The 25301-nt window shown below is 48.7% G+C and overlaps 1 protein-coding gene across 1 annotated transcript in view; it reads left to right on the top strand.

Annotated features, from left to right (window-relative positions):
* The window catches only part of gtf3c3 (general transcription factor IIIC, polypeptide 3), a 121592-nt gene extending 117868 nt beyond the window's left edge, over positions 1-3724 (top strand). Inside the window, exon 18 of the mRNA XM_072478677.1 lies at positions 3506-3724. Within this exon, the coding sequence (XP_072334778.1) occupies positions 3506-3628 (123 nt within the window). The 3' untranslated portion in view covers positions 3629-3724. The remainder of the gene's footprint in view (positions 1-3505) is intronic.
* Positions 3725-25301: the final 21577 nt, after the last annotated feature.

Below are 25301 nucleotides of genomic sequence, written 5' to 3'. Positions count from 1 at the left end.
CTGTGCGGAAGAAGGATAAATACGGCAAATTTCGGGAACCTTGGATGACGAGAGATATTGTAGGCCTCGTCAAAAAGAAAAAGGAAGCATTTGGCACGGCTAGAAGGCTGGGAACAGACGAAGCCTATGTGCAATATAAGGAAAGTAGGAAGGAACTTAAGCAAGGAGTCAGGAGGGCTAGAAGAGGTCACGAAAAGTCATTGGCAAATAGGGTTAAGGAAAATCCCAAGGCTTTTTACACATACATAAAAAGCAAGAGAGTAGCCAGGGAAAGGGTTGGCCCACTGAAGGATAGGCAAGGGAATCTGTGTGTCGAGCCAGAGGAAATGGACGAGGTACTAAATGAATACTTTGCATCAGTATTCACCAACGAGAAGGAATTGGTGGAAGTTGAGTCTGAATCTTTGGATCCTTACTGTCTTCAGGTGTTGTCCCGGAGGACTGGAGAATAGCCAATGTTGTTCCTTTGTTTAAGAAGGGGTAGCAAGGATAACCCAGGGAACTACAGGCCGGTGAGCCTTACTTCAGTGGTAGGGAAATTACTGGAGAGAATTCTTTGAGACAGGATCTACTCCCATTTGGAAGCAAATGGACGTATTAGTGAGAGGCAGCATGGTTTTGTGAAGGGGAGGTCATGTCTCACTAACTTAATAGAGTTTTTCGAAGAGGTTACAAGATGATTGATGCAAGGCCTTTGACAAGGTCCCTCATGGTAGACTAGTACAAAAGGTGAAGTCACATGGGATCAGGGGTGAGTGGGCAAGGTGGATACAGAACTGGCTAGGTCATAGAAGGCAGAGAGTAGCAATGGAAGGGTGCTTTTCTAATTGGAGGGCTGTGACTAGTGGTGTTCCGCAGGGATCAGTGCTGGGACCTTTGCTGTTCGTAGTATATATAAATGATTTGGAGGAAAATGTAACTGGTCTGATTAGTAAGTTTGCAGACGACACAAAGGTTGGTGGAATTGCGGATAGCGATGAAGACTGTCAGAGGATACAGCAGGATTTAGATTGTTTGGAGACTTGGGCGGAGAGATGGCAGATGGAGTTTAATCCAGACAAATGTGAGGTCATGCATTTTGGAAGGTCTAATGCAGGTAGGGAATATACAGTGAATGGTAGAACCCTCAAGAGTATTGCAAGTGAGAGAGATCTAGGTGTTCAGGGCCACATGTCACTGAAAGGGGCAACACAGGTGGAGAAGGTAGTCAAGAAGGCATACGGCATGCTTGCCTTCATTGGCTGGGGCATTGAGTATAAGAATTGGCAAGTCATGTTGCAGCTGTATAGAACCTTAGTTAGGCCACACTTGGAGTATAGTGTTCAATTCTGGTCGCCACACTACCAGAAGGATGTGGAGGCTTTAGAGAGGGTGCAGAAGAGATTTACCAGGATGTTGCCTGGTATATGGAGGGCATTAGCTATGAGGAGCGGTTGAATAAACTCAATTTGTTCTCACTGGAACGACGGAGGTTGAGGGGCGACCTGATAGAGGTCTACAAAATTATGAGGGGCATAGACAGAGTGGATAGTCAGTGGCTTTTCCCCAGGGTAGAGGGGTCAATTACTTGGGGGCATAGGTTTAAGGTGCGAGGGACAAGATTTAGAGTAGATGTACGAGGCAAGATTTTTACACAGAGGGTAGTGGGTGCCTGGAACTCGCTGCCGGAGGAGGTGGTGGAAGCAGGGACGATAGTGACATTTAAGGGACATCTTGACAAATACATGAATAGGATGGGAATAGAATCATAGAATTTTCAGTGCAGAAGGAGGCCATTCAGCCCATCGAGTCTGCACCGGCTCTTTGAAAGAGCACCCTACCCAAGCCCACACCTCCACCCTATCCCCATAACCCAGTAACCCCACCCAACACTAAGAGCAATTTTGGCACTAAGGTCAATTTAGCATGGCCAATCCACCTAACCTGCACATCTTTGGACTGTGGGAGGAAACCGGAGCACCCGGAGGAAACCCACGCACACACGGGGAGAACATGCAGACTCTGCACAGACAGTGACCCAAGCCGGGAATCGAACCTGTGACCCTGGAGCTGTGAAGCAATTGTGCTAACCACCATGCTACCGTGCTGCCCCGTACGGACCCAGGAAGTGTAGAAGATTTTAGTTTAGACGGGCAGCATGGTCGGCACGGGCTTGGAGGGCCGAAGGGCCTGTTCCTGTGCTGTACTTTTCTTTGTTCTTTCCAAAGCTGGAGGATTACTGGAAGGAGGTATTTAGGGTAATCACTAAAGTGGTGCACGTGAAACTGGACCCGCGCCCTCGGGAGGCCATATTCGGGGTGTCGGACCATTCGAGGTTGGAAACAGCGCGGAGGCAGACGTTGTAGCCTTCGCCTCGTAGATTGTCCGAAGGCGGATCCTGTTAGGATGTCGATCAACCTCTCCACCCTGTGCCCTGGCGTGGCGGGGGGACCTGTTGGAATTCTTAACGCTTGAAAAGGTCAAATCTGAACTGAGGGGAAGGATGGAGGGGTTCTATAATTCATGGGCATTATTCATTATGCACTTTCGAGAACTGGATTACATCAAACATTAGGGTGGGAGGGGGGGTGGACTGTATGTGTCAATGGTGACTATGGGTGATTCCTGATTCCTTTTTGTCATTTGTTTATGTTAACATGCAGGCCAATGTCTGGGGTTTGGTGGGAGGATGGGATCGTTGTTATTGATATGGGGATTGACATTACATTCGTTACTGATTATTGTTTATTGTTGAGTGTAAACTTGGGAGAAAATGTGAAAATGGAGGAGAATAAAAAAAATTTTAAGAAATAAATAATAGAATAGATGAGGGCATTTTGGAAAGAGGCAATATCCAGTTGACCTATCAGGATCTGACACAGTTTTATATCCCCAGTTACCTATTTTTAAAAAAAGGATATTGGATAAAATAAGTGAACTCCATTGAGTAAGTGGCTGGTGTTACTAAACATGAGAAGATGGCTGCAGCAAACTAAAATTTGACTTTTATCCAAATTATTGCAAATAGGTTATCAACAGAACTGTTCATTAGAACCTTAAAGGCCATGACCCTGTACACTCAGCATGTAGTCACACATGTGACAATGCAAGATTAGTTGCCATTCGAAAATGACAGTGCCATTGAACTGAGTTATTTGAAATAATGGATTATTCTTCATTGATCAGAGTTACATCTGAGCCTGTGTTAAATCTGCATTTTTGTTCTTTTGTTTCCGTCCTTTTATTTCACAATACAGTAAGATATCTGATGCCACTGGCAATAATTAGGGTGCTATGAAGAAAACTGGTAAAAATGGGTGGCTATCCTGTTTGCAAGCACGCCATAGTGTATTGAAGCCACCATATGCTCTTGTTATACCTCAGTCTTTTGTGAAACATTTTAAATAATTATGTAAATTGGTACATCTAAGTCCAACGAAAATTAATGTGTGTAGTTATTTTTGCTGTACAAATGACGAGAGGAATTTTAAACTGATTGAATTTTAAAATGTATTTTTTGTTGCAGGGAATAGACGATGATCAAGTCGATCTAAGACGAGACATTGCTTATAATCTATCACTAATTTATCAGAATAGTGGAAACATTGATATGGCTCGAAAACTTATCTATACACATTGTGTTGTATAATTGAGAGACTGCATATTTTATGTATATTATGTTATTGATTTGGACTGTTTTTTATTATTATTTAAGACCATTAAAACATTTCTGAAAATGCTCAAAGTGCACATAGTGTACAGAGGAAAGCTGTTGCCCTGAAAAGGCAAATTTCCACCACCAACTGATAATTATACCAGCATAGTGCAAATCATTGCAAGATCTGAGATGAGACTGTAGATTTTACTGCTTTTTAAAAACTAATCTTCCACTGCTGGTGGATTGTTAGATCTCCATTATTTCCCAACCAATTAATTTAATTTGGGTTCAGTTTCATCCTACTGAAATCATTAACTTTCTTGTCTAACACCATTTTCACAAGTATCGTCAAGAGAAACCTGAATTGTAACATTGTCTACCAGAGGACACACAGTTATCTCTCTGTATAACTTCGTTCCCCTCCCCTCATGGTCCATCTTGGGTTGAGAATCATGGGTGCTGAATAGCAGATTAGCACCACATATATTACACCACTGGGTCCCCCAATGCTTAATAATCATGTGATTACATCAATAATTTGTTGCATATTTTATGTCAAAATTGCAAATGGCACCTTGGAATCAGCAACCCATTATTTTTATGGAAGTATTGTTGAATAAATGACTATTGTTGGGATCCCGAAAGAGAAACCCACCAATTTGCAATTTGTGAAACTGAGGAAAGGATACTTCACCCTAGGAGTGATAACTGACCAATAGGTATCTTTTATGTTGAAGCAATATTTAATTTAAACACATTTCTTGCATTTCTCTGTGCAAAAACCTTGGAGAGAACCTTCCAGGATCCAGCTGAAGTCCTGTCTTGTCAACCTAAAATCCTATGGCAAACTGCAAAACTGCTGACAGACCTGGCTCCACACATTAATTACATCATAAGCATTCTTTGGTCTCCTCCCACTAAGATATCCTACGAACTGTTTATCTAGGACTCAGCACCATCCCTCAAAAATTATCTACAACCGAGCTTCTCCACCCAGTGCCTCCGTATGGTTGGGAGATCTGATGCAGTTCCTAAACCTCGACAAAGTCAAATACACCATGAGTGGAGCAACTGAGAGATTTTACTGAAGATGGCAGCCATTTGGTTTGTATTTCCTCTACGGTTCTCGCCGGCCAGGTATTCCATGAGCTCAGTGGTGATGTCGACCGTAAGGATGTGGGGGCGATGGAGACAGTATTTGGGGCTGGAGGGTGCCTAAGTGTGGGCACCGATCTGTGATAACCACAGGTTTTCGCTGGCTGGGCTGGACGCGAGGTTTCGGGGTGGCGGCCGGCAGGGATTGAGTGCTTTGGCAATCTGTTTATTGGGGGCAAATTTGCGAAGTTGGAGGACCTGGAGGGAGAGTACGAGTTGCCCGGGGAAATGGCTTTTAAGACCTGCAGGTTCGGGATTTTGTAAGGAGAGAGGTGTCGTCCTTTCCTGGGCTGCTGCCCCTGGGGTTGCAAGACAAGGTGCTGTTGAGGGATGAAATAGGGGAAGGGAAGGTTTCAGATGTCTATAAGGAATTGATGGAATGGGAGGGAGCCCTCGGAGACACCAAGCGTAAGTGGGGGGAGTGAGATGGGGGCCAAGACGTGGGCAGGGTGAACGCGTCCTTTTCATGAGCGAGGCTAAGCCTCATCCAGTTCAAAGTGGTAAATAAGGTGCATATGACATTGGTGAGGATGAGTAGGTCCTTTTAAGGGGGTAGAGAATAGGTGTGGGCAGTGCACGGAAAGGCCTGTGAATCACAAGTTCTGGGCATGTCCAAGATTGAGGGGGTTCTGGCCGGGGTTTTCGGACATGATGTCCGAGGTGCTGGATATGGAGGTGGTCCCAAGACCAGAGGTGGCAATATTGGAGGTGTCGCAAGACCCGAGAGCCTGAGGGTGAGAGAGGCCGATGTTTTGGCCTTTGCCTCCCTGATAGCTCAAAGATGGATCTTTGAAATGGCCCTCTCTAAATGTTGGAAAGATCAAGGAACTGATCATCGACTTCAGGAAGCGTAGCATGACACACACTCCCGTCTGCATTAATGGCTCTGAAATGGAGATGGTCAATAGCTTTAAGTTCCTGGGGGTCACCATCACCAACAGTCTGTCCTGGTCCACTCACATTAATGCATCCGTCAAGAAAGCCCAACAACGTCCATACTTCCTATGGAAGCTAAAGAAATTCAGCATGTCTGCATCAACTCTCACAAATGTCCACAGATGTGGATAGAGAGCATCCTATCCGGCTGCATCACAGCTCGGCCCAAGATCGCAAGAAACTGCAGAGTGTGGTGAACTCAGCCAATGTATCACACAAGCTTGCCATCCTCCCATTGATCCCGCTGCCTCAGGAAGGAAGACAGCATTGTCATAGACCCCTCACACCCAGGCTTTGCCCTCTTCCAGACCCTTCCGTCAAGCAGAAGTCTGAAGACCCGCACATGCAGACATAGGAACAGCTTCTTCCCCATAGCTACTAGACTCCTCAACCACTCTCCGCAGGACTGATCTGTTGCCTGTAAGAACACTATTCGCGAGGCCCGATGCTGCTCCTGCTCATGTATTGCTTGTTTGGCCCCTTGTTCCACACTGTAACCAATCACAATTTGTTGATGTACCATTTGTCAATGTGCTCTGTCGATTATTCTTTTGTCTGCTATGTACGTACTGTGTACGTTCGCTTGGGCGCAGAAAAATACTTTTCACTGTACTTCGGTACATGTGATTATAAATATCAATCAATCAATCACCTAAAAAAGAAGTGTCAACCTGCTGAAGGTACAACACGTGACTATTTGCATGCTGAACAGTGAAAATAGCATATGATAGACAGCTATGTGATCCCACAGCCAATAGATCTGTTCTAAGCTCGGCAATCCTGTTACAGATAGTCATGATTGTGGTGGAGGACCTCTGGTGACGGGGATGTGCTGAGCAGACGCACGAAAGGCAGCTCTTCTCCTAGGAACCCAAAATTAGGCTCTTTTAGAACATAGAACATACAGTGCAGAAGGAGGCCATTCGGCCCATCGAGTCTGCACCGACCCACTTAAGCCCTCACTTCCACCCTATCCCGGCAACCCAATAACCCTGGTCACTAAGGTCAATTTAACACGGCCAATCCACCTAACCTGCATGTCTTTGGACTGTGGGAGGAAACCGGAGCACCCGGAGGAAACCCACGCAGACACGGGGAGAACGTGCAGACTCCGCACAGACAGTGACCCAGCAGGGAATCAAACCTGGGACCCGGGCGCTGTGAAGCCACAGTGCTATCCACTTGTGCTACCGCGCTGCCCAAAAAAGCTCGCTAAAAACAGGGAAAAATAAGCACAAGGGACAATGCCGAATAACAGTAGATCCAGAGGCCGCAAAGAAACAAAAAGCGGCAGAAGCCAGGAGAAACAAGTGGTCAAGACGGTGGATGCATGACTTCCGGTGGCGGCTATGAAGGAGTAAGTCGCACATTTGGTGGCTCCCGCTCTGGTCGGACTTTTGGACTTTTTTCCGGTTTTAAACTGTAAATGTGAAGGCTGAGGCAATTGGGCACCGTTTCCACGTATCGGTGTACCGAGAAAAGAACCAGAAATGCACAAAAAGGCAGAAATAAAAAGACAGTCAAGGGCTGGGCTGAAGCTGCAGCAGGAGACAGCTTGGCCGAGGACCGGACCTCTGGTGTGTCGGCCCAGCGATCAACGGAGCAGCTGATGCAAGTCATCCAGGATGGTTTTGCCAAGCAGAAGCGGACTGTCTGTACCCGATTAAAGAGTCAATTGATCGTCTGGAGCACAGATTGGATGCCCAGGATAGGGTGATCCAAAAGGTTGATAAGGCGCTGGCTGAGCAGGAGGAGCATCAAACAGCGGTGGAGCTGAAGGTGGGGATGTTGAGGGAACAGCAGAAAAGGCTTCTGGAGAAGGTGGAGGTCCTAGAGAACAGGTCCCGTCGGCAGAACTTAAGAATTGTCGGGCTCCCGGAGGGGGCTGAGGGAGCTGATGCATACATAGCGTGTATGTTTGAGAAGCTGCTGGGGAGGGGATATTCTCCCGACCCATGGAGGTGGACAGGGCGTTCAGAGTGCTTGCAAGGAAGCCGTGAACGGGGTACCCTCCGAGGGCAATGGTGGTGAGATTCCACAGGTTCCTGGACAAGGAATGTATTCTTCAGTGGGCCAAGCGAATGTGGAGCTGTAAGTGGGACAACAGTATCCTGCGGGTTTACCAGGGCCTGAGTGTGGAGGTAGCCAGGAAAAGGGCAGGCTTCAACCAAATTAAGTCAATCGTCTTCAAGAAACAGGTGAAGTTTGGATTGCTGTATCCGGCTCGTCTCTGGGTCACATTTAAGGACCAGCATCATTATTTTGAGTCGCCCGAAGACGCGTTGGACTTCGCGAAAAGAAAAGGACTGGTGGTGGGCTGAGAACTATTGAACTTCGATGCACATTGTTGGCTTACATTGGGTTTATTATTTTTCTCTTCTGTTTTTGAGTTCTGTTTAAGAAGGGGGAGAAAGTTTTTCGTTTTTGGGTTGTCTTTATGGTGAATGTTGGCAATGCATTTTGCTTTGATGTGCACTTTTGTGGGATGGAGGCGTGCTTGTTTGGATTTCGGTGTTTTTTTTTTCAGTTGGGCGATTGTGTGGGTTTCGTTAGATAAGGGAATTTGTTTGTATGAGCGAGGGGGAGGAGAGTCAGGAAACAATAGGTGGGAGACTATTTGGCGCCGGGGGCGGGGGCCACCAAGTTAGCTGGGTGAGCTAGCTCACGGAAGTGCAGTGGGGGTGCATATGTTTAGTTTATTGTATGGGTTAGGTTTCAGAGTGGTGTTGCTAGGAGGGGGGGTGTAGTTGTTCTGCTGACGAGGGAGGGACTTCGGTTGAGGGACAGAGAGGAGGTCGGTGGCGGGGGCTGTCGGGGGGCGGGCCGGAGGAGGCACGGCGCATGGGCTGGAGGCGGGCCCAAGAAAGGGGATGGCTGATCAGTGGAGGGGGGGCACTTTGCCCCCCAACTAGGCTGATCACCTAGAATGTTCGAGGGTTAAATGGGCCGGTTAAGAGGGCATGTGTGTTCACGCACCTGAGGGGACTGAAGGCGGATGTGGTAATGTTGCAGGAGATGCACCTTAGAGTAGTGGACCAGGTTAGATTGAGGAAAGGCTGGGTTAGTCAGGCCTTCCACTCGGGGCTGGACACCAAGACTAGAGGGGTTGCGATCTTGATTAATAAGCGGGTGATATTTGAGGTGGGTAGAACAGTTTCGGATGTGGGAGGTTTTATGGTCAGTGGTAAGTTGGAGGGGATGAAGGTAGTGCTGGTTAATGTGTATGCGCCAAATTGGGATGACGTGGAATTCATAAAGAGGATGTTGGGGAAGATACCGGACCTGGACTCACACAAGCTGGTCATGGGAGGGGACTTTAATACAGTTATTGATCCCGGCCTGGATCGGTCATGCTCGAAAACGGGCAGGGTGCCAGCAATGGCAAAGGAATTGAAAGGGTTCATGGAGCAGATGGGGGGGGGGGGTGGGGGGTGGATCCATGGAGATTTAGGCAGCCAAGGGTGAAGGAGTTCTCCTTCTACTCCCACCTGCATAAGGTATACTCTCGGATCGTTTTCTTTATTTTGGGTAGGGCCTTGCTGGCAGGGGTGGTGGACACGGGGTACTCGGCGATCACAATCTCAGACCATGCTCCACACTGGGTTGACCTGCAGGTGACCAAAGATAGCAATCAACGCCCGCAATGGAGGTTAGATGTAGGGCTGTTGGCGGACGAAGCGGCGTGCGAGAAGCTGAGGAAATGCATACAAAATTACCTACAGGTAAATGATACAGGGGAAGTCTCAGCAGCGGTGGTTTGGGAAGCGCTGAAGGCAGTGGGGAGAGGAGAGCTGATCTCGATCCGGGCTCACAGGGACGGGATGGACAGGGCAGAGACGGACCGACTGGTAAAAGAGATTCTACAAGTCGACAGGAGGGCTTTTAAGGGAACGGCGGAGGCTACAGGCAGAGCTCGGCTTGTTAACCACAGGGAGGGCAGGGGAACAGCTCAGAAAGGCGAGGGGGGTGATTTACGAGCATGGTGAGAAAGCCAGCAGGATGCTTGCCCAGAAGGTCAGAAAGAGGGAGGCAGCGAGAGAAATAGAGAAAGTTATTGACGGGGATGGGAACTTGGTTGGGGATTTGGCAGGGGTGAGTAAGGCATTTAGAGATTTCTACAGCAGGCTGTACAGGTCGGAACCCCCTACGGGGCTGGAGAGGATGAGGCACTTCCTGCAGGGGCTGACTTTCCCGAAGGTGGACGGGGAGCTGGTAGAAGGACTAGGGGCCCCGATCTGGTTGGAAGAGATAGTGGAGGGCTTGAAGGCCATGCAGCCGGGTAAGGCCCCGGGACCGGACTGGTATCCAGCGGAGTTCTATAAAATGTTTTCCGGGATATTGGGACCAGTGCTGATGAAGGTGTTTAATGAGGCAAGGGAAAGAGGGGTTCTGTCCCAGACGATGCCACAGGCCACGATTTTGCTTATCCTGAAACAGGACAAGAACCCGGAGCTATGTGGGTCCTACAGGCCGATATCCTTGTTGAATGTAGACGCCAAACTGTTGGCCAAAATTTTGTCCTCCAGGATTGAGGATTGTGTACCAAACGTTATTGTGGAGGGTCAGACAGGGTTCGTTAAGGGCAGGCAACTGGTGGCCAATGTAAGAAGGCTGTTGAATGTGATCATGATGCCCCTGGAAAGTAGGGAGGTGGAGGTAGCGGTCGCAATGGATGCGGAAAAAGCTTTTGACCGGGTTGAATGGGATTATTTATGGGAGGTTCTGGGGCGGTTTGGATTTGGGAGAGGCTTTATTGACTGGGTCAGGTTGCTGTAGCAGGCTCCTGTGGCAAGTGTACAGACGAACAGGATGACTTCGGACTATTTTAGACTGAATCGGGGGACGAGACAGGGATGCCCTCTCTCCCCACTGCTGTTTGCGCTGGCTATAGAGCCGCTGGCAATTGCTCTGAGAGCCTCAAAAGGGCTGGAAGGGTCTGGTCCGGGGGGCAGGGGGGTGGAGCACAGAGTCTCACTTTATGCCGATGACCTGCTCCTGTATGTTTCAGATCCAATTGAGGGGATGGAAGAAATCATGGGAATTTTTGGGGAATTTGACCGGTTCTCGGGGTGTAAGCTTAATATGGGGAAGAGCGAGATGTTTGCAGTCCAGGTGAGGGGACAGGAGAGGCGACTGGGGGAACTGCCGTTTAGATTGTTAGGGGACAGTTTCAGGTACCTAGGTATTCAAGTAGCGTGGGATTGGGACCGGCTACATAAATTGAACTTGGCCCGGTTGGTAGATCAGATGAAAGAAGACGTCCCCGTTGTCTCCAGCTGGGAGAGTCCAAACGGTGAAAATGACGGTCCTCCCGAGATTCCTGTTTGTATTTCAATGTCTCCCCATCTGTATTCCGCGGTCCTTTTTTAAGCATGTCAATAAAGTTATTGCGGGCTTCGTGTGAGGGGGAAAGTCCCCGCGAGTAAGGAGGGTAAGGCTTGAGCGGAGTCGGGGAGAGGGCAGGCTGGCACTGCCGAACTTTAGCAATTATTACTGGGCGGCTAACATAGCCATGATTAGGAAATGGCTGATGGCGAGGCGTCGGCATGGGTGCGTATGGAGGCAGCTTAATGCAAGGGCACAAGTTTGGGTGCGCTGGTAACTGCGCCTCTGCCGTTCCCGCCGGCGCGGTACTCCACCAGCCCCGTGGTGGTGGTGGCCCTGAGAGTTTGGGGGCAATGGAGGATAAATGTGGGAGCATCGGTCTGGTCCCCAATCTGTAATAATCACCTGTTTGCCCCGGGGAGTATGGATGGGGGGTTCCGAATATGGCGGAGAGCAGGGATAGAGAGGATGGGGGACTTGTTTAAAGACGGCAGCTTTCCGAGTATGAGGGCGCTGGAGGAGAAGTTTGCATTGGCGAGGGGAAACAAATTTCGATATTTGCAGGTGCGGGACTTTTTGCGTAGACAGGTATCAATCTTCCCACCCCTGCCGCTAAGGGGGATTCAGGATAGGGTAGCTTCCAGAGGATGGATAGGAGAGGGGAGCGTCTCTGACATTTACAAGGAACTTATGGGATCAGAGGAGACGCAGACCGAGGAGCTGAAGCGAAAGTGGGAGGAGGAGCTGGGGGGAGAGATAGAGGGCCTTTGGGCGGACGCATTGAGTAGAGTCAATGAGACTGCAACATGTGCCAGGCTCAGCCTGATTCAATTCAAGGGCATTCACCGGGCCCACATGACAGTGGTCCAGATGAGCAGATTCTTTGGGGTGGAAGACAGGTGTGCAAAATCTGCGGGAGGACCGGCGAACCATGTCCACATGTTCTGGGCATGTCCAAAGCTTAGGGGATTTTGGCAGAGGTTTGCAGATGTCATGTCCACGGTGTTGAAAACAAGGGTGGCATTGAGTCCAGAGGTGGCGATTTTCGGGGTGTCGCAGGATCCGGGAATCCAGGAGGAGAGAGAAGCTGACGTGCTGGCCTTTCCTTCCCTGGTAGCCCGGAGACGGATACTATTAGCTTGGAGGAATTCAAGGCCCCCGAAGTCGGAGACCTGGTTATCGGACATGGCTAGCTTTCTCTGTTTGGAGAATATCAAGTTCGCCTTGAGAGGGTCAATGTTAGGGTTCGCCCGGAGGTGGCAACCGTTTGTCGACTTCTTCGCGGAAAATTAATCGTCAACAGAGGCGGGGGGGAGGGGGTTAGGTTAGCGTAGATTAGAGGGTTAATTAATGGTGGGACCTGTTGGGGAGGGAGGTGGTATTTGCACTATGTTTATATTCTCATTGTTTATATTGCTGCTATTACAATGCCAAAAAAAAACCTCAATAAAATGTTTATTAAAATAAAAAAGATGGCGGACGCATGAGGTGACGAAGTGCCGGCCACACCAGAACGAGAGGGACCGGCAAATCGCACACAGGGCTCCCCCTCGCCAGAGGGTGGATGGAGGAACTTCCTCACTAGAGAGCTAAGGGAGCTCAAGCAGGAAATCAAGATCGACATTAAAGCGGTGGTCAAGATGGCAGCCATGGAGGGCCTGGCCACCATGCACGTGGCCCTAGACAAGGCTGTACCTGGCTAAACTTTGGATCATATTCCAGCGCAGGAGCACTTTTACACGACTCCTGCGGACCCGGACAAATTTGTCTAGGAAAACGGGCTGGGAAAACAGCAACAAAGACAGTGGTGAAAGGATCACCCGAAGGGACTGAAATGATCTGAGAGACATGTTGCACGGGATTGTACTGCCTCGCTCTGAGTCTGGGAACCAAAACATAGCGAGGAAGGGGCGAGGGCAGCGGAGCGCAGGAGAGGGTGAGGAGGATGAAAAGAGGGGAAACCATATAGAGGATGAAGGGTCGGCTCATAACCGACCCCAGAAGGGGGGCCACCACACTAATGGGAAAGTTAGCGCCAGGAGATATAAGTGAGGGGAGGGGTCACTGCACATCTCCCGCAGGGGAGAGAGCTTCTGGCGACAGGGCGGGACAACACCACCAGTGGGGGAATAGCTAAGGGGATAAACGGAGGAGGGGGTTAGTGAGAGGGGACAACAATAGGATGGGGGAGAAGACACAGGGGAAACAGAATCATGAGGGAAACAAAGGGGTGGGGAAAGGCTCGAGGCTGGCTGCAACAGGCCAGGCATAGCGATATGGAACAAAATGGCACTGCAAAAAAACACTTTGGAGGATCCCCAAACAAAGAGAAACTCCGGAGTTCAGGGGCTCACCCACATAGTGTATACACAGTTGGTGGCCATTGTTGTGATCTGCATATCTGTGTTGTAGCCATCTGGGATGGCCACTTACAACCAGGAACAGAGAAGCTCGCAAAGCAGAGCGGGTAAAATGGACAGAGCAAGATTCAGGCAGGCTCAGAGCCAGAAATGTATATTTGCAAGTGAGGAATCCAGAAGGTATCAAAACTCCGACCGATTAGCATTTGATGGCCCATCACCACCAAGACAAAGGACTGGTACTTGAGCGACCGGTACAGTCCCAGACATTTTGGCGCCACTCCCTGTTCTAGGGAAGCGTAAACAACAGGGTCAGCGACCGTTTGGGACACGCCCACCATCAAGACACCCGCCCATTTATTGGTTAGGAATCGAACGTAGTGATCAGGGATCACCCAATTAGTGGGGTCCAAACTGAAGGACCGTCCAAAAGAGCACGAAAACCCCCAAGCATAAGAAGAGAGTTCACCATGTGTTTGTCCTCTCTTGGACCTGGTGCCCCGGCAACGACCATCTCCAATCGCAGCACCACCAGAAGCAAGTCCAAGTTCAACGCTCGCTACCAGACGGATGAGCCTAGCTGAACAGCAGTTACTTCTCCAGACTCGATAGATCCAGAATCGAGCAACGGCCACTGTTCCTCTGACCTAAGCCGGGTGCCTGAAGTTAAGTACATGTTGTCTTAGTCAATACGTGCAGTTAACTAGTAGTGTTTATGTTGCATGACTAATTGTGTGTAAATAAAGTACGCTTGACCTTGAACTAACTAACTGGTGTTTGGCTCTTTGATCGATAGCCTTGGTTGAACCTTGTGGTGGTATCATTTGACACCTGACGACTCTGAGCATTAGAATATAGATATCAAAACAAAGGAGGGCAACCTCAATGATTGCCATAGTTACAGCAGAGCCACAGAAAAGGCAACAGTGTGTATGTAAAGGGTTAACATACATAAATAACAGCTAGATAACTACTAGGTGGCAGCACCAGATATGGGTATAAAAGATAAATTCAGAGAGAGTTCCCGCCTCTTCGTGTTAGGAGTGACTAGTGAACAGAGTTCGAGCGAGATAGCTTAGTGTGCAGGTGCAGATAAACATTATATATATTTAATCTTGTTAATGTTTTCTACAGTTTAGTTATTGAAGAGTGAACAAACTCATAGTTATTTTATTATCATTGCTCAATAAACAGTATTTGCTTTATTTGAAGACTTTGAGTGTTACTGAACATCATGCATATGACCATTCTGGCAGAAAGCAAATGAGTAACGAGATATTACACAATGTAAAAAACAGCCATGTTATGTGACCCCTGGACAAAAGGAAATCCCGGAGCACAGGGGCCCACCCTCATGGTGAGTACAGTGACGGCAGCCATCCTAGATGGCCCCCTACAAAGGGAAATCCCGGAATGCAGGGATGCATTCATCAGGTGAGTATGGTTGATCCCACAGAAGCAGGAGGAGGGACAACCCCCCCCCCCCCCCCCTAAGGATAGTTACCTGGAACGTCAGGGGACTTAATGGCCCAGTAAAAAGATCCAAAGTCTTCGCCCACCTGAAAAGTATGAAAGCTGACATAGACTTCCTCCAGGAGCCACACCTGGGGGAGAAGGACTGACTGCGGGCAACAAAGGCCTGGGTGGGACAGACAAACTATTCTTGTTATGGGTCAAGAGCCAGGGGGGTAGTCATGGAGATCATCGTCTCCATTCAGACGGGGAAGGCCCCATGACCAGACAGATTCCTGGCAGACTTCTACAAAGAATTTTCAGCAGCACTGGCTCCGCAGTTGCAGGAGATATTCACAGACTCGCTTGCAAGATGTACGCTGCCACCAACACTACTAGAACAAGCCTCAATCTCGCTGATACCAAAAAAAAGCAAAGATCTGACTGAACGTGGGTCGTACAGACCCATTTCACTCCTCAATGTAGACGTGAAAATACTGGCCAAGACCTTAGTCAAACATTGGGAAAATTACATTCCAGAGGTGGTCGCAGAGGATCAGACGGGCTTTGTTAAAGGTAGACTGCTAACATCGAACATCAAACACCTGCTGAGTGTGATAATGACCTCACCCGGGGAGGGAACACCAGAGGTGATCATCTCCCTGGACACAGAAAAGGCTTCGACAGAGTCAAATGGAAATACCTCATAGAGGTACTGGAGCGGTTTGGGCTTGGAGCACGGTTCACTGCCTGGGTGAAACTCCTGTATAGTGCTCCCACAGCGAGCATGCGGACGAACACCACCAGCCTAAATACTTCCAGTTGCACAGAGGCACAAGGCAGGAATGCCCGCTGCCCCTGCTCCTATTCTTCCTGGCGATCGAACCACTGGCGATAGCCCTCAGAGCGGTGAAGAATTGAAGGGGATCCAGAGAGAGGGCAGAGAGCACAGAGCCTCACTCAATGCGGATGACCTGATCTTCTACATCACGGACCTAAACAGCAGTATGGGGGGTTCATGACGCTCCTGAAAGAGTTTGGAACCTTCTCGGGCTACAAACTCAACTTGAACAAAAGTGAAATCTTCCTAGTGAACCCGCAGGGAGAGGGACTGAGCTGGAGGGACTGCCGTTTAAGCAGGCCCGACACAAATTTCGCTACCTGGGGATCCAAATTGCCCACAACTGGACATGGATCCACAAATGGACAAGTATGGTGGAGGAGGTAAAGAAGGACTGCAGAGGTGGGACACACTCCCATAGTCCCTAGCGGGGAGGGTACAGACGATCAAGATGAATATACTGCCCTGCCCATGTTCCTCTTCCTGTTCAGATCCATACCGATCTACATTCCCAAGGTCTTTTTTAACCACAGTAGACAAAATGATCATGGTGTTTTTGTGTGGGGGAGGTGGGAGAGAAGAACCAAGGATCCACAAAAAGGTTCTAGAGAGAAACAGAAGCATGGGAGGCCTGTTCCTCCCAACCTGCAACACTACCACTGGGCAACCACAGCAGAAAGAGTGAGGGGATGAATAAGGGAGCTGGAAGCAGAATGGGAAAGGATGGAGGAGAGTTCCTGCAGAGGAATGTCCCTCCCGGTTCTTGTCACACCAACACTCCCATACCCGCCAGCCAAGCACTCGCTCCAGTGTTAATAGCCACCCTCCGGTCATGGAACCAGCTAAGGCAGCACTTTGGCCTGACCGAAATGTCCACCATTGCCCCCATCTGCAACAAGCACAGGTTCAGACCAGCCTTTAAGAGATGGAGACGGGATGGGATGCTGGGGGGGGGGGGGCATTGACAGTTAGGGACTTCTACATAGACAACAGACTAGCGACGCCAGAGGAACAAAGAACAAAGAAATGTACAGCACAGGAACAGGCCCTTCGGCCCTCCAAGCCCGTGCCGACCATGCTGCCCGACTAAACTACAATCTTCTACACTTCCTGGGTCCGTATCCCTCTATTCCCATCCTATTCATGTATTTGTCAAGATGCCCCTTAAATGTCACTATCGTCCTTGCTTCCACCACCTCCTCCGGTAGCGAGGTCCAGGCACCCACTACCCTCTGTGTAAAAAACTTGCCTCGTACATCTACCTTGCCCCTCTCACCTTAAACCTATGCCCCCTAGTAATTGACCCCTCTACCCTTGGAAAAAGCCTCTGACTATCCACTCTGTCTATGCCCCTCATAATTTTGTAGACCTCTATCAGGTCGCCCCTCAACCTCCGTCGTTCCAGTGAGAACAAACTGAGTTTATTCAACCGCTCCTCATAGCTAATGCCCTCCATACCAGGCAACATTCTGATAAATCTCTTCTGCACCCTCTCTAAAGCCTCCACATCCTTCTGGTAGTGTGGCGACCAGAATTGAACACTATACTCCAAGTGTGGCCTAACTAAGGTTCTATACAGCTGCAACATGACTTGCCAATTCTTATACTCAATGCCCCGGCCAATGAAGGCAAGCATGCCGTATGCCTTCTTGATTTCCTTCTCCACCTGTGTTGCCCCTTTCAGTGACCTGTGGACCTGTACTCCGAGATCTCTCTGGCTTTCAATACTCTTGAGGGTTCTACCATTCATTGTATATTCCCTACCTGCATTAGACCTTCCAAAATGCATTACCTCACATTTGTCCGGATTAAACTCCAATTGCCATCTCTCCGCCCAAGTCTCCAAACAATCTAAATCCTTCTGTATCCTCTGACAGTCCTCATCGCTATCCGCAATTCCACTAACCTTTGTGTCGTCTTACTAATCAGACCAGTTACATTTTCCTACAAATCATTTATATATACTACAAACAGCAAAGGTCCCAGCACTGATCCCTGCGGAACACCACTGGTCACAGCCCTCCAATTAGAAAAGCACCCTTCCATTGCTACTCTCTGCCTTCTATGTCCTAGCCAGTTCTGTATCCACCTTGCCAGCTCACCCCTGATCACCCCTGATCCTGTGTGACTTCACCTTTTGTACTAGTCTACCATGAGGGACCTTGTCAAAGGCCTTACTGAAGTCCATATAGACAACATCCACTGCCCTACCTACATCAATCATCTTTGTGACCACCTCAAAAAACTCTATCAAGTTAGTGAGACACGACCTCCCCTTCATAAAACGATGCTGCCTCTCACTCATACGTCCATTTGCTTCCAAATGGGAGTAGATCCTGTCTCGAAGAATTCTCTCCAGTAATTTCCCTACCACTGAAGTAAGGCTCACCGGCCTGTAGTTCCCTGGATTATCCTTGCTACCCTTCTTAAACAGAGGAACAACATTGGCTATTCTCCAGTCCTCCGGGACATCACCTGAAGACAGTGAGGATCCAAAGATTTCTGTCAAGGCCTCAGCAATTTCCTCTCCAGCCTCCTTCAGTATTCTGGGGTAGATCCCATCAGGCCCTGGGGACTTATCTACCTTAGATTTTTTTAAGACGCCCAACACCTCGTCTTTTTGGATCTCAATGTGACCCAAGCTATCTACACACCCTTCTCCAGACTCAACATCTACCAATTCCTTCTCTTTGGTGAATACTGATGCAAAGCATTCATTTAGTACCTCGTCCATTTCCTCTGGCTCCACACATGGATTCCCTTGCCTATCCTTCAGTGGGCCAACCCTTTCCCTGGCTACCCTCTTGCTTTTTATGTACGTGTAAAAAGCCTTGGGATTTTCCTTAACCCTATTTGCCAATGACTTTTCGTGACCCCTTCTAGCCCTCCTGACTCCTTGCTTAAGTTCCTTCCTACTTTCCTTATATTCCACACAGGCTTCGTCTGTTCCCAGCCTTTTAGCCCTGACAAATGCCTCCTTTTTCTTTTTGACGAGGCCTACAATATCTCTCGTTATCCAAGGTTCCCGAAAATTGCCGTATTTATCCTTCTTCCTCGCAGGAACATGCCGGTCCTGAATTCCTTTCAACTGACACTTGAAAGCCTCCCACATGTCAGATGTTGATTTGCCCTCAAACATCCGCCCCCAATCTAGGTTCTTCAGTTCCCGCCTAATATTGTTATAATTAGCCTTCCCCCAATTTAGCATTCACCCTAGGACCACTCTTATCCTTGTCCACCAGCACTTTAAAACTTACTGAATTGTGGTCACTGTTCCCGAAATGCTCCCCTACTGAAACTTCTACCACCTGGCCGGGCTCATTCCCCAATACCAGGTCCAGTACCGCCCCTTCCCGAGTTGACTGTCTACATATTGTTTTTTTTTTTTAAAAATATGTTTATTAAGAATTTTTTAACAAAATTTTCAACCATACAAACCCCCCCCCACCGTAACATAAAGAAAGGAAAACTCGCATAGCAAGACATAAAAATGGCAAATCAATATGATACAGAACTTTGTACATTGGATTGCTCCCATACATATCAGTTTTCCGGATCATTTATGTATTTTCTTGCTCAGATGCCCCCCAGAAACACCCCCCCCCCCCCCCGCAAGAGAGATGCTCCCCCCCCCCCCCCCCCCCCCCGGGTTGCTGCTGCTGTCGACCGAACGTCTTCTAACGCTCCGCGAGATAGTCTAGGAACGGTTGCCACCGCCTGGAGAACCCCTGCACAGACCCTCTCCAACTTGATAAACCCTGCCATGTCATTTATCCAGGCTTCCACACTGGGGGGGCTTCGCATCTTTCCCCACTAACAAGATCCTTCGCCGGGCTACCAGGGACGCAAAGGCCAGAATACCGGCCTCTTTCGCCTCCTGCACTCACGGCTCGTCCGCTACTTCAAATAATGCTAGCCCCCAACTTGGCTTGACCTGGACTTTCACCACCTTAGATACTGTTCTCGCAACTCCCCTCCAGAACCCATCCAGTGCCGGGCACGACCAAAACATATGGGCATGGTTCGCCGGGCTTCCTGAGCACCTCCCACATCTGTCCTCCACCCCAAAGAACCTACTCAGCCTCGCCCCCGTCATATGCGCTCTGTGAACAACCTTAAATTGTATCAGGCTAAGCCTGGCACACGAGGAAGAGGAATTAACCCTACTTAGGGCATCAGCCCACAGACCCTCCTCAATCTCCTCCCCCAGCTCCTCTTCCCATTTACCCTTCAGCTCCTCTACCAAAGCCTCCCCCTCTTCTTTCATCTCCTGGTATATCGCCGACACCTTGCACTCTCCGACCCATACGCCCGAAATCACCCTGTCTTGAATCCCCTGTGCCAGGAGCAGCGGGAATTCCCTCACCTGCCGCCTCACAAACGCCCTCACTTGCATGTACCTGAAAGCGTTTCCCGGGGATAGTCCAAATTTCTCCTCCAGCGCCCCTAAGCTCGCAAATGTCCCATCGATGAACAGGTCCCCCATTCTTCTAATCCCTGCCCGATGCCAGCTCTGAAACCCCCCGCCCATCCTTCCTGGGACACAAACCGATGGTTATCTCTGATCGGGGACCACACCGAGGCTCCCATCGCACCCCTGTGCCGTCTCCACTGCCCCCAGATCTTTAGCGTTGCCGCCACCACCGGACTCGTGGTGTATCTTGTCGGCGAGAGTGGCAGCGATGCCGTCACCAGCGCCCCCAGGCTCGTTCCTTTGCAGGGCGCCATCTCCAATCTCTTCCATGCCACCCCCTCTCCCTCCATCACCCACTTACGGATCATCGCCACATTGGCTGCCCAGTAGTAGCCACCCAGGTTCGGCAACGCCAGCCCTCCTCTATCTCTACTACGCTCCAGGAACCCCCTCCTTAACCTCGGGGTCTTCTACATATTGTTTTAAGAAGCCCTCCTGGATGCTCCTTACAAACTCTGCCCCGTCTAAGCCCCCGGCACTAAGTGAGTCCCAGTCAATATTGGGGAAGTTGAAGTCTCCCATCACCACAACCCTGTTGTTTTTACTCTTTTCCAAAATCTGTCTACCTATCTGCTCCTCTATCTCCCGCTGGCTGTTGGGAGGCCTGTAGTATACCCCCAACATTGTGACTGCACCCTTCTTATTCCTAATGGAAAGGTTGCAACTGGCCAAGGGGAACAAACTATGTCTTTATAAATCAAAAAGTTCCTCTGCAAGAAAACAACAGATGCCAAGACACTCAATGATAGAGGAACTGTTGGACACGGGCGACTTCGGTGGGGGGGGGAGCTGTGGGGACATGTATGGACAATTGCTGAAGAGGCATGTTCCCCGCTTGACAAGACACAGGAAAAATGGGAGGAGGAGCTAGTGATAGAATTAGGTTGCGGCTCTGGAGTGAAGCACTGAACAGGGCAATATCCACCTCCGTATGCGCAAGGCTAAGCCTAATGCAGCTGAAAGTGGTACACAGAACACACCTAACTAGAACCCGAATGGGCAGGTTCTTCCTGGAGGTAGAGGACAAATGCGAATGGTGCCAAGGATGCCCGGCCAACCACACCCACATGTTCTGGGGATGCCCCAGGCTTGCCGGGTTCTGGATAGCCTTCTTCCAGGCAACATACAAGGTTGGGGGGTAGGTGGAGTTAAGCCTAAAGGTGGCAGTCTTCGGGGCATCGGACCAGCCAGATCTCTCCATGGGGAGGAGGGCCATGTCCTTGCCTTTGTCTCCCTAATCGTCTGCCAAAGAATCCTGCTCAGCTGGAGATCAGCAGCATCACCCAAAGATTGGCTGTCCAACCGGTCGGAATTTCTCCAATTGGAGAAAATCTAATTCGCCATCTGGAGGTCAGAGGATGGCTTCAACAAGATATGGAAGCCATTCAGCAACTTGTTCCAGGACCTATTTGTAGCCAACAGCCAAGAGAGCAGGTGTGAGGTGGGGTGGGGGAGCAGGGGGGGGAGCAACAATCGAGCCATGGCTAGCAAAAGGAAGAGAAGGGGGGGCAGAGAAGGGGGGGGGGTAAAACCCCACAAGAAGACCACGAGATGTAACAGATACAGAGGCAAGGGAATAAACCCAAGGGCAAAATGAGGACCAGAGGGCATAATAACAAATGATAAAGCACAAGCCAGGGCCAAGCATGGTAACATAGTGGTTAGCATAGTTTCTTCACAGCTCCAGGTCCCAGGTTCGATTCCCGGCAGGGTCACTGTCTGTGTGGAGTTTGCACGTTCTCCCCGTGTGTGCGTGGGTTTCCTCCGGGTGCTCCGGTTTCCTCCCACAGTCCAAAGATGTGCGGATTAGGTGGATTGGCCATGCTAAATTGCCCTTTGTGTCCAAAAAATGTTAGGTGGGGGTTATTGAGTTACGGGGATAGGGTAGATATGTGGGCTTCAGTAGGGTGCTCTTTGTAAGGACCGGTGCAGACTCGATGGGCTGACTGGCCTCTTTCTGCACTGTAAATTCTGTGATATACCCGTACCGGCCTCCCTGAACAGGCGCCGGAATGTGGCGTCTACGGGCTTTTCACAGCAACTTCATTGAAGCCTACTTGTGACAATAAGTGTTTATTATTATTATTATTCTATGAGCAGCAGAGGCTGACTAGCCAAATAAAGTACACAGCCACTAAAGAGAGACAACGCAGGCAACTGTAAATATACAATGGACCTAGCCTGTTCGCACTTAGGTGAACTTGTTTGATTTTCTTCTTTTTTTCCCTTTATTATTATTGTTGAATCTCTTTGTTTTATTGTAACATGTATCTCTTCTGTTTTTTTTCTCCTTGTATAAGACTATATATAACCGCACCTGGATTATTTACCGTAAAATAGTACTTGCGGGTACGACACCTGTAACTTAATGTTCAAGCTAGAAATATGAAATGTAAAATGAATTGTCAAACATATAATGTAAAAATCCAATAAAAACATTTTTTTTAAATGAATTGTGGTGGACAGCTAAACACCCAGCAGGAGGAGGAGGGTTCACAAAAATCTCCATCCTCAATGATGGAGGAGCCAAACACATCAATGCAAAAGGCAAGTCTGAAGCATTTGCAACCACCTTCAGCCAGAAGTTCCAGGTGGATGATCTACCTTGGCCTCCTCCAGAGGTCACCAGCAATCTAGATGACAGTCTGCAACCAATTTGATTCACCCCACTTGATATTAAGAAAAGATTGAAGGCACTGGATACTGCAAAGACTATGGTCCCTGACAACATTGTGGCAATAGTGCTGAAGACTTGTGCTCCAGAACTAGAGCCTCCAATGGCAAACTGTTCCACTACAGCTGCAACACTGGCATCTATCCAGCAATGTAGAAAATTGACCAGTTATGTCCTGTCCACAAAATGCAGGATAAATCCAAGTGAGCTAATTACTGTCCCATCAGTCTACTCTCGACCATTGGTAGTGATGAAAGGTGTCATCGACAGTGCTATCAAGTGGCACTTACTCAGCAATAACCTTCTCACTGATGCCCAGTTTTGGTCACCAGCGACACTCAACTCCTGACCTCATTACAATCTTGGTCCAAACATGAATGAAAGGGCTGAACTTAAGAGGTGAGGTGAGAATGACTGCCCTCGACATCATTGCAGCATTTGATTGAGTGTGGCATCAAATTAAAAGATTGAACCCATTTCCTTGGGTGAATGTTTTTAGAATATTTATCAAAAGCAAAAAACTGCAGATGCTGGAAATCTGAGATAAAAACAGAAAATGCTTGAAATGCTCAGCGTGATTGTTTCATGTCCATGATCCTCCATCAGAATCTGGAATCAGAATATATGTCATTGATTCCTAGTCTGCCACCAATCAATTGCTGCTAAGCAAATTACTCAGTTATTTATTTTCCTCTAGCCTAAATCGACTATGATAGCAAGCAATTCAGACAAATTTGAAGACAGGTTATTTATTAATGGTTTTGTACACCTGGATCTGACCTTTTAAGCCCTCTTGCTTGGCAGAAATGGGGTGGTAGTCATCTGAAAATTGCCAACACTGCTGTGGCCATTTTTTCTGGGGCCTCCGGAGTAGGTGGCTATTGGAGAGTAGCCAACTGGTTAACATATTTAATTGAGATCCAATTATGTCAGGAGGAGGACAGTGCAATTTTGGGCCTAAGCAGAATTCAGTATTCATCATGAAACCTCCACCGTCAATATCATCAGGCAGCTCCTCCAGTCTCAACAAGCCCATCTACTTGGGTTGCTGTTGCTCTGACTCCCTAACATCCCCTGTAGATATGGTTTCTTCCCTGGTCCCCACCTTCCGCCAGCCCAGACATGGTTAGGCTGTCTGACACTTGGTTTTTGGCCACAACCTGCTAGCATAGTGCAAGAGAGGTCCAGTCTTCAAAATGCACGAGGCCTCTCTGTGGAAATACTGGGCAGCAGCTGGGGCTTTTTTCTGACCAGCTGCTGTGAGGGATAACATCTATCTCCCCAACATGTTGCACACAGGTGACCAAGACCATGTGTAGTCTTTACGTGACGAGAGGATAAAAAACATGGTAAATTGGAGAGAGGGCAAGCAGTTATATTTCAATCCCCATTTTGGAGACATTCCATCATTTTCAAATGACTTTTCCATGATAACTACATACCTCCGTCCACAACTATAATGGAAACTGTTTGTGTAAAGTTGTCACACTGTAATTACACACACCTTCCTGAAGCCCCAGCACTGCCAGCACTGTTAGGAGGACGTAACCCACTGTGCTGTTAGGAGGATGTAACCCACTGTGCTGTTAGGAGGACGTAACCCACTGTGCTGTTAGGGCTGGAATGCCAGGACTTTGACCCAGTGACAGTGAAGGAACAGTGACCTAGTGTGTAGCTTCGGGGAGAACTTGCCATGCATCTGCTGCCGTGTCCCTCTGGTTGGTAGATATTGCAGGGTTGGAAGGTGCAGTTGAAGGAGCCTTGGTGAGTTGCTTACTTCCATTGTAAAGGATAGAATGTATGAGATCTGCATGCTCTGATTCAATTACCCTTTATTTCTAACTGCGCTTCACCTGACAATTATACTTGATCTAAACCCCAGGAAACTCCTGGGAGAACATATGGGAGAATACTCCAGATACAGTATTTACAGTAGAAATCTTGATATTATTTCAGAAACAATTTTTTTGGGGAAAATATTTAATTGGAAGTATTTTAAAATATATACAGAACAAATACAAGCAAACAAACAACAAGTTAACCGTGCACAATTGCCACAATTCCCCATACCACCCCCTCCTTTTACACTCAACTCCCCCCTGCAAACCCCAAACAGAACACAACCCCTCCCCCCACCACTGACATGATACTGTTCCTTAGAGAAGTCAATGAACAGCCTCCACCTTGCGGAGAACCCATCCTCTGCCCCTCTTATGATAAACTTGATATTTTTCTCGGTAAAGGAACTCTGCCAAGTCGCTCATCCATGCTCCCATTTTTGGCGGTTCTGAGTCTCACCAGCACATCAAGATCTGCCTCTGGGCTATCAGGGAGGCAAAAGCTACCACGTCAGCCTCTCTCCCCACCTGCACTCCCAAATCCTCCAGCAAGGGCGGCATGGTGGCACAGTGGTTAGTACTGATGCCTCACAGCTCCAGGAATCCAGG

The sequence above is a fragment of the Scyliorhinus torazame genome, chromosome 2 (assembly GCF_047496885.1).
Source record: "Scyliorhinus torazame isolate Kashiwa2021f chromosome 2, sScyTor2.1, whole genome shotgun sequence".
NCBI classification, from domain to species: Eukaryota; Metazoa; Chordata; class Chondrichthyes; order Carcharhiniformes; family Scyliorhinidae; genus Scyliorhinus; species Scyliorhinus torazame.
Note: the sequence above shows the minus strand (reverse complement) of the source record. Positions and strands in the feature narration are given on the sequence as shown.